Source organism: Capra hircus, chromosome 27 (assembly GCF_001704415.2).
Source record: "Capra hircus breed San Clemente chromosome 27, ASM170441v1, whole genome shotgun sequence".
In the NCBI taxonomy this organism is placed as follows: Eukaryota; Metazoa; Chordata; class Mammalia; order Artiodactyla; family Bovidae; genus Capra; species Capra hircus.
The window spans coordinates 27917495-27931201 of NC_030834.1; the positions used below are offsets into that span (position 1 = coordinate 27917495).

Consider the following 13707-nt stretch of genomic DNA (forward strand, 5'->3'; position numbering starts at 1 on the left):
TGTACATATAAATACGTGCAATTTCCCTTCAGTATTTTTGAAAATGTTTATTTACTTGGGGGTTTGTGGCTTCCCTCATGCCTGCAATGTGGGCGACCGGGGTTCGATCCCTGGGTTGGGAAGATCCCCAGGAAATGACAACCCACTCCAGTATTCTTGTTTGGAGAATCCCATAGACAGAGGAGCCTGGTAGGTTACAGTCCATGGGGTCTCAAAGAGTCACACACGACAGAGTGACTTAACTTTCTTCTCTTTCATTTATTTAATTTTTTAGCAAACATCCTTCAACGGCCAAGTCTCTGGTGTGACACGCCTTACCCTTCAGGCACAAAATGGCGCCTCAGTCAGGCGCATGCGCACTTGTGGAGCCCCGAGAGTTCCCTCAGGCATGCGCACCTCGAAGCCAGACCTGAAAGGGAGCGCTTCTTTGGAGCGCAGCGACACACCACTTCCCCTCCGTCTGGTTTAAGGAGCCGCCCCAAGAGGCCCTCACTTTCTGGATCTCTGCAAGCAACTGGGTGAGTGAGGGACTCCTTCGGCTTGCGATCGGAGTGCCTGAGGCCAGGCTCTATCTGCTCGTAGTTCCGGAAGTTCCTTTCCTGCTCTTTGCCACGGTGTGCTCTCCTTTGAGGGCGATTTTTCTTTTCTTTTTTAAGTAAAAAGAAAAGACTTACTGGGAAGCTCTTTGCTATTTTGTCACTTGTTAATTATTTTCAATAACTTGAAATTCTCGGAGAACTTGACCACTGGTGTAATTCATCGTGTCTCGTTCCTCAGGCTCGTGGCTGCCGAAGGTTTGCTGGATGCGAAGAGTCCAGGACCCATGACTGCGGAGGCCGGAGGCTGACGAGTGCGCCTGCCCTAGAACCCCGCACTGCGTTCCCGTTCCCGTTCCGCGTGTGGGGAGGTGTATTCCGCCTTAGAAACAGCCTGATCATCTCCACCGAGAGCCGCCTGCCGGGATGTCCAAAAGGCCCCGCTCCCAGTTAGAGCAAGACACCCCAGGAGGTGTCCGCTGTGAGACACGCCCGCAGCCACCGCAGCTGTTCTGCAGTGGTGACCAAATGGCGGTTTGTGGCCACAGCCTCCCTCCCCAGGAGCGTGGGAGTCCCGTGGTGATGAATGAAGTGTCAGAGATCGCCGAGAATTACAGGGTAAGCTTTGTACAGATCCCAGACCACCCTGCCATTCTGGCTGCATCTTTTCATTAATGACCTTATTTGTTTGGGGAACAGGTATTCTGATCCTTCAGGGCCTTCTGATCCTTCCCTTAGTTGGTGTTGATCAACGGGATACTAGATAGGTACTATATGCAGACCTTCCAAGTGTAGCCAGGGCTATTGGTCTTTCACTTGTCTAAGGTTAGGAATCTAGCTGGTGTAAAGCAATTACTGTGATATATTTCTCTGCAGAAGTTATTCCAGGAGATGTTGGACACATTGAAGGAGAAACTTGAAGCAGCTAAAATCATACTGGCTGATGAACAAGAAAGAATGGTGATGATGCAGGTCAGTGCTTATCTTGATTCTTGGGTGGAAATTACCTATAATGTTGGCTAGCAAATAACATAAACAGCATAAGACCAATGGCACAGCAGGAAAAGCTACTTTAAAATCCATAGGTAGGAAAAGTATTAATTCCTTCATGTCTAAATAGCTCTTAAAAGTCAGTAAGCAGGGGACTTCCCTGGAGCTTCAGTGGTTAAGATTGGACACAGTTCCACTTCAAGGGACATGGGTTCAATTCCTGTTCAGGGAACTAAGATACTGCAACAAAAACAAAACGTCAGTAGCAGAAGACTAGAAACTCAATAGAGAAATTATCAAAGACATGAGAGCTCACAGAAAAGCAAATGCAGATAATCTTTTGAATAGACTGAATTGGTTCATACGCTCACGTTAAGAGAAATACAAATTAACTATATTAAATTTGTTAGGGAAATGGCATTTTTGTACCTTATTTATAAATTAAAAAAGAGACTGATAGGGCAGTTAACAATGCCATAGGAGACTGAGCATCTTCTGTACTTTGGATGTGACAGTGTAAATCCTGAAGCCATTTAAAGGTCAATTTTAGAATTTCTATTTGGGGCATGTCAGTTAGGAGTTTGGGATTGACATGCGCTGCAGGAGGATTCTTTACTGCTGAGCCACCCAGGAAGCCCTAACATATTCATTGCTAAGTCACTTCAGTCGCGTCCAACTCTGTGCGACCCCACAGACAGAAGCCCACCAGGCTCCCCCGTCCCTGGGATTCTCCAGGCAAGAACGCTGGAGTGGGTTGCCATTCCCTTCTCCAATGCATGTAAGTGAAAAGCTATAGGGCTCAATGTTAAGAAAGGGAAATCCAACAACCCAGTCAAAAAATGAACTACAGACCTAAAGAGACATTTCTCCAAAGACATACAGATGGCCAATAAGCACATGAAAAGATGCTCAACATTACTAATTATCACCAAGTGCAAATCAAAATTACCATAAGGTATCACTTCATACCAGTCAGAACTATATATAAAATAGAAAATTAACAAGGATCTACTCTAAAGCACAGGGAATTAGAGTCAATATCTTGTAAAAGTCTGTTAAGGGAACAGAAGCTGAAAAATAATATGTAGACTGTAAGAGGGTGGGATCACAGGTAGGGAGTACCTGAAGAGGACTGTTTGCAAAAATCAGGGCCAGGTGATGGGGAACTGTGGCGGGAGGGGTAGTGGAAGTATTGAGAATAGTCAGGGTCTTGATAAATCTTCACTCAGTAGTGTCATGAGGTTAAATATGGCCATTTTGTTGTTGTTGTTTTGGCTGCACCGTGCTGCATATAGAGTCTTAGTTCCTGACCAGGGATCGAACCAATACCCCTTCAGTGGAAATGCAGAGTGGTAACCACTGGACCTCCAGGGAAGTCCCTGTTAAGCCAACTACTCCCAATATATGTCTCTAGCTCAGACTTTCCAAGTAGTGGGCTTTCATGTCCAACTTTCTGCCTAGTGTCTCTCCTTGGATGGCTGACTTATCAAAACTGACATATCCTAAACTGAGTTGCTGACACACTCCCCATGTCTAGAATCTGTCCCATCCATAGTTTCCATTTTATGTTTTGGCTGCTCTGTTCTTTATCTAGAAGCCTTGGGGTCACCCGTTGATTCCTCTTTTCCTCTCATCCACTATCCAAAGCATCAGCAAAGCCCCTTCGTCCTACCTTCCAGTTTTCCTGACTCCTGCTCTTTGGTCCTGAAGTTGTGTAGATTCCTGTTTCCTGTCAATGAAATGTCTCTATCTGCATTTCATGTTCTAAAATTGTGTTGATATCTTGGCTGATGTTGACCCTGAAATTCCCTTTGTCCTTTGTATCTATGCCTATTATTTCCTCCCCAGTACTTTATATTTCCTTGGATTTATATTAGAATTGTAGATGGAAAGGGACCATAAATAGTTGTCTGTAGTATTTAACCTGAAATCTGTTATTTCTGTGTCTATGATGAAGAAAGAGGAGCAGAATTTTAAAGAAATGATTGAGACTGAATATAGCATAAGGATCCGGTTGATAACTGAAGAAAATGAGATGAACTTGCGAAGCCTGCAAGGCGGATTCAGCTTGAATTTGACACAAACCAGTCAGAACCAACTGATGGAGTTTGCCACCAACCTAAAGGAGAAGTTCCAGGAAACAGTACAGGTGAGATATGCAACGTGGCATCCTTACAATATTTGGGAAATGAAAGAAAGAAGAGCTAAAATAGCACAACCACTGACAACTATGCTTTTATTAAAATAATATGTATGTATATGTACATATAGTCAACCCACAGTTCTATTCCTTATAATCTGTTTTGCAGATACACTTGCATGCATATAAAAAGACACATTCATAACGGATGTTGTAAAATGATGTCAGTATAGAGCCATGGCTTAGAGATAGTCTTTGAAGCCAAACTGATGTGATTCCTAACTGGGTTCTATAATTTAGTAGTCTAGTTGGCCACTTTCCCTGGTGGCTCAGTGGTAAAGAATTCGCCTTCAATGCAGGAGACACAGGTTTGGTCACTGGTCTGGGAAGATCCCCTGGAGGAGGAAATGGCAATGCACTCCAGTATTCCTACCTGGGAAATCCCACGGACAGAGGAATCTAGTGGGCTACAGTCCACAGGGTCACAAAATGTTGGACACAGATGAGGGACTGAATGACAATAGGTGGCCTTAGACATTCTGCTTAAGCTCTTAGTTTCCTTAGATATAAAAGGATAATGGCCCCGAGTTTATAATATTGTGTGATAATCTACATGAAGCTCTTTAAACAGTGTTTGTACAAATGTACATTATTGTGTGATGTAAATGTAAGTTTAGGTGTTGTTATTACTTTAACATTTGTTGATAGCAGGAGAGTGGATTCGACCTGTATCCATCAATATTGGACTCATGAAATGCATTGTATAGGACATACAATGGCATGCTCTTTAGCCTTTAGAAAAGATAACATGGCTCTATATGTATGGATAAGAAATACTCTCCAAGAACATATTATCTATTAAGAAAAAAAGCAAGTTGCCAGATCAGCAGTGGAATATGACATCACTTGTATTAAGAAAAAAATAGCATGAACATTCTCATACGTGCCTAGATGGAGCATCTTTGCAAGGGTAGGAAGGAACCTGGTATCAGTGGTTTGATTATGTTTTTTATTATTGGTTGAATTTAATTTTTAATTAAATTATAGTAAATCTTAGTTTTAATGAAGGAAATAAACTTCCTGAACAAAACTGAACAGCCAAAAAAAAAAAGTGACCTGTTTTAGGTCCAAGTTATGAACTGATTAAGTAGATAGGAGGATACTGTCCACATCAACATAGATACAGTATGTCAGAGAATCAAGGGTCTGTTGAGGTGTCTTGCTTGACACAGAGGAATATCCTAGCCTTACCCAGTTACGTCTTTTTCTGGGTTGGCAGGCAATAGAGTGGGTTTTTAAAGAGATGGTTGAATTAGCCAGTAAGAGAAACTGCCAGTTGTTGAATAGTTATAAAGAGATGCTTCTGCAGAGACTGAACTTTCTGGGGAGAGAGAACATGAAGAAACTGAAGGAGAGTGAAGTCAGGCTTTCTGAACAGATCTGCAGCCTCCAGCAGATCACCGCGGAGCTCGAGAAGAAGTGTAGGCAGCCCGCCTCGGTGTTGCTCCAGGTAAGAGTCTGGAAATAACCTTCACTACAGTATCTGAGAAATGAGACGTGGATAGTACTCATTAGGAGTCAGTGCTGAAACACAGTACCCAATGATCTTCAGGCATACTTAAAGCATTATAACTCATCCTAAAATCATAATATGTACAGAGCTGCTTCACTGATCAATAGTTAAGTTTGAATTGACATGCCCTTTACTAGGGTAAGTGGTCTTTCCCAGTGACTCAGCAGTAAAGAATCTGCCTGCAGTGCAGATTTCCAGCCCTGGGTTGGGAAGATCCCCTGGAGGAAGAAATGGCAACCCTCTCCAGTATTTTTGCTTGGGAAATCCCATAGACAGGGGAGCCTAGCGGGTATACTCCATAGGGTCACAAAGAGTTGGTCATGACTCAGATACACACACACTGAGAGTGAAAATGCAGAGTCCAGAGCATTCAGACTCAGCACACACACACGCAGAGTCCAGTGAGGAGTCCAGGGCATTCCGAGTATTGTATATTTTAAATTTTGTTCAGGAACATGCCTTGGGACTTCACTGGTGGTTCAAATGGTAAAGAATCCGTGTACAGTGCAGGAGATCTGGGTTCGATCCCTGGGTTGGGAAGATCCCCTGGAGGAGGGCATGGCAACCCACTCCAGTATTCTTGCCTAGAGAATCCCATGGACAGAGGAGCTTGGCAGACTACAGTCTGTGGTTGCAAAGAGTCGGACATGATTGAGCAACTAAGCACAGCACAACATGGTTACCATTTTCAATAAGTACATTTTTATATTTTAAAGACTATCTAGATGCACCTGGACATAAACAGTTAAGTTCTGTCTTAGAGCCAAGCCTCATTCCAGACAGCACAGACAGGTGTGACCCAGTTACGTTCAGTTCCTGACCTGGTTCCAGCCACCGTCCCCAGGCTAAGTTGCTGCCACCCCCAGTATAGAAATCAGGTAGATGGGCAGAATTTGACTGAGGAGCATCCTCTATGTGAAGTAGAGAGGATTATTTCCCTTGGGAATATAATAGTGATTTCAAGCATTTTTCTAACTTCCTGTTCAGTGTTGAAATTTGATATCTGAGAATTAGCACCATGAGGCTGAAGAAATTACTTGGAAATCGAGTTTTGTTATTATGAGAGAAAATATTTTCATGAGCACAAGTCACAAAAGGCTTGGCTCAAATACCCCCTAGTAATTTTTTTCCTCTTTTTTCATCCTATAGAATGCAAAATATGCTTTGGAAAGGTAAGTTAATCATTTTGGAAACATTTGGGTCAGATTCACAGTCTGATATGTGAGCACACAAGGGTGGAGGTGTTGGAATGTGGGTAGCAAGGCCATGCAATGAGAACCATCTACTGGATGGAGGAGCCTGGGGTCTGCATGGATAACTGAGATTATCATTTCTTTAACAGGAGTCATTCACTACTGCATCAGTTTCTACAGCCTGCCCAAATCACAGACCTGAGTTTGTGCCAAATAACAGGAATGAGCAAAATGCTCAAAGTGCTGCAAAGTAAGTTGACACATGTCCATGATCACAGAACACTTTATATTTGTATAAATTCCAGATAGTTGAAGTATTTAAAGAGACTCTATATTTGCAGATATTTCTCCCATGGTTTGTATTTTCATTTACCTAGTAGTATCTTTTGAAGAGCAGAAGTTTTAGATTTTGAAGTTCAGTTTATCATTTTCTTTCCTATCGTTTGTGCTTTTTGTGGCCTAAGAGATTTACCACAACAAAGATTTCCTTCTAGAAGTTTTACAGTTTTAGTTTTTGCTCTTAGGACTATTATTCATTTAAAGTTAATATTTACATACTATTCAAGATATGGTACAACTCTCCTCCTTTTTTGTATATATGTATATTCAGTTCTAACATCATTTGTTGAAAATCACTTGAAAATGAACATTGATCGTTATTTATCATTTTGGTGATATCATACTGTCTTGATTGATTATTCTATAGGAAGTCTTAAAATTGGGCACTGTGGGTTCTCCAGATTTTTTCTTTAAAAATAATTTTGGCTATTCTAGATCTTTCTCCACATAAATTTTAAAATGAACTTGTTGACTTTTACAAAAAGCCTGCTGGGGTTTTGGTTGGTGTTACACTGAGTCTGTAGAACAATTTGGGGATAAGGTGATATGTCTCCATTTATTTAGGTCATCTCTGATTTCTCTCAATGATGTTCTATAGTTTTCAGCTAGAAAGTGAAAGTGAAGTCGCTCAGTTGTGTCTGACTCTTTGCAACCCCGTGGACTGTAGCCCACCAGGTTCCTCTGTCCATGGGATTCTCCAGGCAAGAATACTGGAGTGGATAATATTGTACATATTTAATTAGACAGATACCTAAGTGTTTTTTTAGTTCTATTAATGAAATTAAATATCAGTTTATTTCTTCCTTTCTAGTCTGTAAGCCTTTTCTGTATTTTTCTTATCTATTGCACTTCCTAGGACCTTCAATGTAATGGTGAATAGGAGTGGTGAGAATCTTTTGCTTGATCTTAGGGAGAAAAGATTGTCTTCGACCTTTAATGTTAGCTGTAGGTTTTTCCACAGTTGCCTTTTGTCATGTTGAGGAAGTTCCCCATCTATTCCTGATTCAATAAAATTTCGTATCGTGAACAGATGTTGAACTTAAGAGATGTTTTCGTCTGTATCTACCAAAATATCCATTTTTTCTTCGCTAATGTGAATTTTGTTTGCTTCATATGTTGAGCCAACTTTGCATTCCCAGGGTAATGTTTTATCCATTTTATACATTGCCAAAGTGTATGTACTAATGTTTTCAAAAGAATTTTTGCATTTATGTTAATGCATATTTTCTGTAGCTTTCTTTCCTTGTAATCATCCATTGGCATTTTAATAGATTTTATTTCTAGATAATCTATTTCGTTGTCAAACCCACTTAGTCTTGCTTTTTTTAGTTTCCTGTATTCTAAAGGAGTAGAAGTTTTTCTTTTTTCTTTAAACATAGAAGGAAAATTTATTGTAGAGTTTATGCCTGGCAATTCCAGTATGTAAAGTTCTTCAGGTTTTTTCCTGCTAGTCTCACTTTGAGTGTGTGGTTAATGAATTTTTTTCAATAGTGAGCTTTCCTTTTTTCCTTAGATATTATTTTTAGAAGTTCTTTTCAGATAGGAATAAAAGGTGTACATTCTTCCAGAGGCAATTTGCATTTATTTCTGCCGGTCTTCTGAAAATCCTAGGATCTTGGGACAAGCTGAAATTTAAAATTCGAGGCTTGTGGTTTTTAATACCACTTTAATACTGATATGAATTAAGTCCAGAGATGCATCTTCACTTGCCCATAAAAGTTTCTAGTGGATTAGATGGTAAAGAAAGAAATCAATGACTGCTACAGTTTTATGGCTTGACCAACTATAAAGTGATGTGTTCCACTAAAAAGTAGAAACTGGGAAGGGATAGGTTTGGAGTTCCATTTTGGAAGGAGAATGTTTGAAATTCCTGTGTTTTTGTCCAACTGGTATTTGTCATCTTTTTAAAGGAGTAAGTCATGAACATATCAGTTCAGTTTAGTCACTCAGTCGTGTCTGACTCTTGGCGACCCCATGGACTGCAGCACTCAGGCCTCCCTGTCCCTCACCAACTCCTGGAGCTTGCTCAGACTCATGTCCATCAAGTCACTGATGCCATCCAACCATCTCATTAACATACAGAAGATATTTAAAACTGAGGCTAAATGAAGTCACTTAGGGTAAAAGAATATGCAAAAGTAAAAAGAAAGATCCAGGGCTGATCTCCGAGAAGTCACAATATTTAGAGGCTGAACAGAAAGAGATGAGAAGGACCAGTTAGAGATATGAAGACACCTACCACTTTCCTTCAAGTGTGAGAAATCATAGTGAGCCTTCTTGACTTCAGCTTGATTTTTTCTGGAGGATTCTCACAGGTTTTCAGGCCTCTAATATATTCACTTTTGATTTACTCAGTGTTAGGGGCCTGCAGGCAGCAGTTTCCAGATGTCTCTGCTGCGCCCTGGTGATATTTAAGATAAGGAGGGAAGTTCAGTCACAGGCCAGAGTCGTGAATCAACTGCTCTTCGGAGACTCCAGTGCTCCCATTGGTTCCAGGCTCGCGGAAGATCTTTAGGGAGTTTAGAGTTGGGTCTCAGGTGATGCTGGGCTACGACTGGGTGTCCGGTCATTCTTATGGCCTGGAAGAATTCCTTTCTGGTTTGAGAGGTGCTTCTCAACTCTCTGTAGTCCATTATTCATTGTTTTGTTCTTCTTCCTCAGATTGAGTGCATCTCCTTCCATTATCTTGCTGACTTTGTTTCTCTGTGATGTCCATTTGTTCAAAAAATTTTATTAATTTATATATTTATTTTTGACCATGCTGGCTCTTTGTTGCTGCACACACACTTTCCGTAGTTGTGGGAAACAGACTTCTCATTGTAGTGGCGTCTCTTGCGGCGGGACCCCGGCTGGAGGTGCATGGGTTTCAGTAGTTGTAACACACGGGATCAGTAATTATGGCTCACAAGCTTAGTTGCTCTGCAGCATGGGGAATCTTCCCAGACCAGGGATCGCACCCATGTCTCCTGCATTGGCAGGTGGATTCTTAATCACTGGACCACCAGAGAAGTCCCTCCATTACTTGAAATAGAGCTCAGAGGTCCCTTCATCTGGACTCTCTTAGATTGGCTTTCCAATATTTGTGACTGAGACTGGTGCCATCTCATTAGGAAGCCCCTGATGTTAGAAGTCATCAGTCACTGGCATTGACGAACCCCTCGGGTAACTAAATTTCTTTCTCCCTGCAGGACCCATAACTTTGGACCCTAAAACAGCTCATCCCTATCTGGTCTTGTCCGAGGATCTAAGAAGTGTGAGAGTTAGAAACATGCAGCGGGGTGTACCTGGTCACCCTGAGAGATTTGATTTCAGCGCCACCGTGCTGGGTGTGCAGAGCTTCACCTCAGGGCGGCACTACTGGGAGGTGGACGTGGGCAAGGCGGCGCAGTGGCAGCTGGGCGTGTACAGGAGCTCTACCGTCAGAAACAGTTCCGGAAATAAGGTCTTACTCACAGGATCTCTCATGGGAACCGATCACACCTTCTGGGCTTTTCCCCCTTTCAAAAGGGTCTCCTTGAGAGAGCAAGTGCACAGAGTTGGAGTTTTCCTGGACTATGAGTATGAGCAGATATCGTTCTATGATGCCGCAAAGGGCTCCCTCATCTGTAATTTCTCTTATCTCGCCTTCCAGGGAGCTCTCAGGCCTATATTTTCTCTCAGTATCTCCAGTGGAGGCGTGAATTCAGACTCTTTGAGTATCTGCCTCCCTCATGTTTCTCCTTGTAATGATACTGTTAGCTCTCAGCCCTCTTCGGCGTGAAATCTAATAATCACGAGAGCCCAGAATGTTACAAGCATGACTTTTGTATAAACAATTTTACAGAGTAAGCCAGTAGAAGATTTTTAGCACTTGAGTTGGAGCCCAGTTGAACACCCCAGAGCTTTTGCATTCATGCAGCCCATAGCCTCGCATAGAGTTGGACACGACTAAAGCAGCTTAGCACGAGGGCACAGCATGGTTTTCAATATCCTTTTCATGGAAGTGGTTGCATTTAAGCTGAATCATGAATGATAATAACTAAAGGACCCCATGCTAATTAGAACAGCAAGTGCCTATGTAGTATAAGATTGGGAAATTAGAGAAGAAAATAGTCTGGGATCCTTAAGACTGGGTTAAGGACTCTTGAGATTTCAGAAAACAGAATTGGGTATAATCAAGACTTCAGATTTGAGAATGTCATCAAAGTGACATGTGGAATGGAGACATCCTGTTCCTGATGTTGTCAAGAGTTCTATCATCATTCCACATGGAGGACAACTTAATTTCCTCAGATACCTTATCTTGGTGGGGAGGATGTGTTGAAGAAAATGTGAGTATTTCCAAGTTGTTTCAAGTATTCTATTTCTTTCTTATAAGAAAATTAAATTTATTAAAAGAAATTAGACAGTTTGATGCTTTGTAATAGTGTCTTGTGTTTGCCTTCGTCTTTCTCTATTTACAGCCTTGCTCAGGGGTTCATACAATGCTAAGAAGACAATGAAATATTTATTAGAGGGACTTGTAGTGAAAGGTTTACCATGCTGGATCTCCATGTTTTTAACAGCCTGTAAGTGGGTATTAATCCTTATTATTCAAATGTAGAAACTGAGGCTCAAAGGTGATCTTGGCTGAAGTGTTGCTCTGCAAAGCAGCTATACTTGATATAATAAGGGCAAATCCTGGAACATCACTGCACCAGTTACAGCTTCTTATATACAAACAACAGTTGCAATTTTAAAAAATTCTGTTTACTTTTTTATTTTTAGTTTTTGGCTTTGCTGGGTCTTTGTTGTTGAGTGCAGGCTTTCTCTAGTTGCAGCAGGTGGAGGCTATTCTTTGCTGTAGCTGCAGCTAGTGGGGGCTATTCTTTATTGTATTTCTAGTCAGCGGGGGCTCCTCTAGTTGTGGTGCTCAGGCTTCTCATTGCATTGGCTTCTCTTGTTGTGGAGCATGGGTTCTAGAGTGTGGACTCAGCAATAGTGATGCACAGGCTTAGTTGCCCCTTGGCATGCGGAATCTTCCTGGACCAAAGCTTGAACCCCCATCGCCTGCATTGGTTGGTGGATTCTTAATCACTGGACCATCAAGGAAGTCCTTTTTTTTTTTTTTTTTTTTAAATGTTTTGGCCACACTGCAGTGTGTGAAACTTCTCTCCCCAGGGATCGAACCCATGTCCCCTGCTGCAGTGGAAGCACGGAATCTTAACCACTGAACCCACCAGGGAAGTCTGCAACTTTATATTTCTTTGGACAGTTCTTTGATTGCCTTTCCATGAGATTTAAGTACCATGCCTATTTCTGTTCATTCCTTTGTGTTAAACGGTCCTTAGACCATGAATTCTCAAATATGTATTGTAAGTGAGGAAGAAAGCACTAAGTAGTGCTGTATATTATGGCGCAGGGTGAGTGATGCCTAGAAGTTGAAACTCCTGGAAGAGAGCTGCACTCATGTCAGAACCAAAAGGTCAATAAACAGATTCAGGTGAACTGGTGGTTGAGTTTGTTACAGTAGCCACAGTGAAGTACCACTGACTGAGTGGCTTATACCTCGAAAGTGCCTTTACGCGTAGTTCTGAAGGCTAGCAATGAAGGTGTTGGCAGGTTCTGTTCCTTCTGAAGATGGCCACATGCCTCTCTCCTGGCTTCTCGTGGTTGGCTGGAAATCTGTGTTCCCTTACAGGTGTACCACTCCCTTTTCTGGCTCTGTCTTCACTTAATGTTCTCCCTGTGTCTGGTCTTTGGCCTTTAAAAAAAAATAAGGACAATAGTCACATTGGATTAGGGGCTCACCCTACTGTATGGGCTCATTTTAACTTAATATTGACCTGTTTCCAAAGTACAGGGAGTTAAGAATTTTTTCTTCATTGGTGGTGGGGTGGTATAGCAGTTGAAGCTTATGTGTGTGCTAAGTCACTTAAGTTGTGTCCAGGTCTGTGTGACCCTGTGGACTCCAGGCTACCAAGCTCCTCTGTCCAAACAGGAATACTGGAGTGGGTTGCCGTGCCCTCCTCCAGGGGATCTTTCTGACCCGCATCTCTTAATGTCTACCTGCATTGGCAGGTGAGTTCTTTACCACTAGTGTCACCTGGGAAGCCCCTGGTGGGGAATGACAATTCAACCCACAGCATAAGGGTTAATGAAAAAATAGTCTTTCATGTACAACAGGGAGTTTGTAAATTCTATGTATCCTATAAGCACCTGAGCTGTTTTTTTTTTAAATCCCAGTATTCATCACCTCTTACCTCCCCCCACTACACATACATATTACATCAAGATCTCTGAGAATAGGGACTTCCCTGGCAGTCCCCGATGACTCAGACGGTAAAGAATCCACCTGCAATGCAGGAGACCTGGGTTCTATCCCTGGGTCAGGAAGATGCCCTGGAGAAGGGAATGGCAACCCACCCCAGTATCCTTGCCTGGAGAATCCCATGGACAGAGGAGCCTAGCAGGCTATAGTCCATGGGACTGTGAAAGAGTCGGACATGACTGAGTGACTAATATTTTTTCTGGCAGTCCAGTAGTTAAGACTTGGCCTTCTAATGCGGGAATGCAGGGGTTGCAGGTTCAATCCCTGGTGAGGGAGCTAAGATCACACATCCCTTGTGGCCAAAAAACCAAAACAAAAAAAAGATTTCTGGAATCGGAATCTAGGCATCACTTTTCCAAAGCTCTGTGGGTGATTTGAAACGTGCAGCCAAGATGAAGAAGTAAGTTTAGTAAAGGCAAACAGAGAACAGCTGATTGGTCAGTGACTACACCGCCTTTCATGTGGCTTGTAATTTTAATCTCAGAGGTGCTGGATGTGTGGTGCTGGTGCTGGGAGGGGTGGGGGGCAGTGCTGTTAGATCAGAGATCAAGGTGAGCTGGATGCCTTCCTTAGTAACAAGCATGTGTAGTTTACATGACTGGGACTGCCAGTCAGCCTGCTCTCTTAGGAAGATTGTTGACTGGCTC

General features: G+C 42.3%; 1 protein-coding gene across 1 annotated transcript; it reads left to right on the forward strand.

Moving 5' to 3' along the window:
• TRIML2 (tripartite motif family like 2) lies at positions 963 to 10531 on the forward strand. Its single transcript, XM_013975381.2, has 7 exons — positions 963 to 1154; positions 1413 to 1508; positions 3484 to 3675; positions 5036 to 5176; positions 6389 to 6411; positions 6582 to 6682; positions 9960 to 10531. The coding sequence occupies exons 1-7, from the start codon at positions 963 to 965 to the stop codon at positions 10529 to 10531; spliced, it is 1317 nt and encodes a 438-aa protein (XP_013830835.2).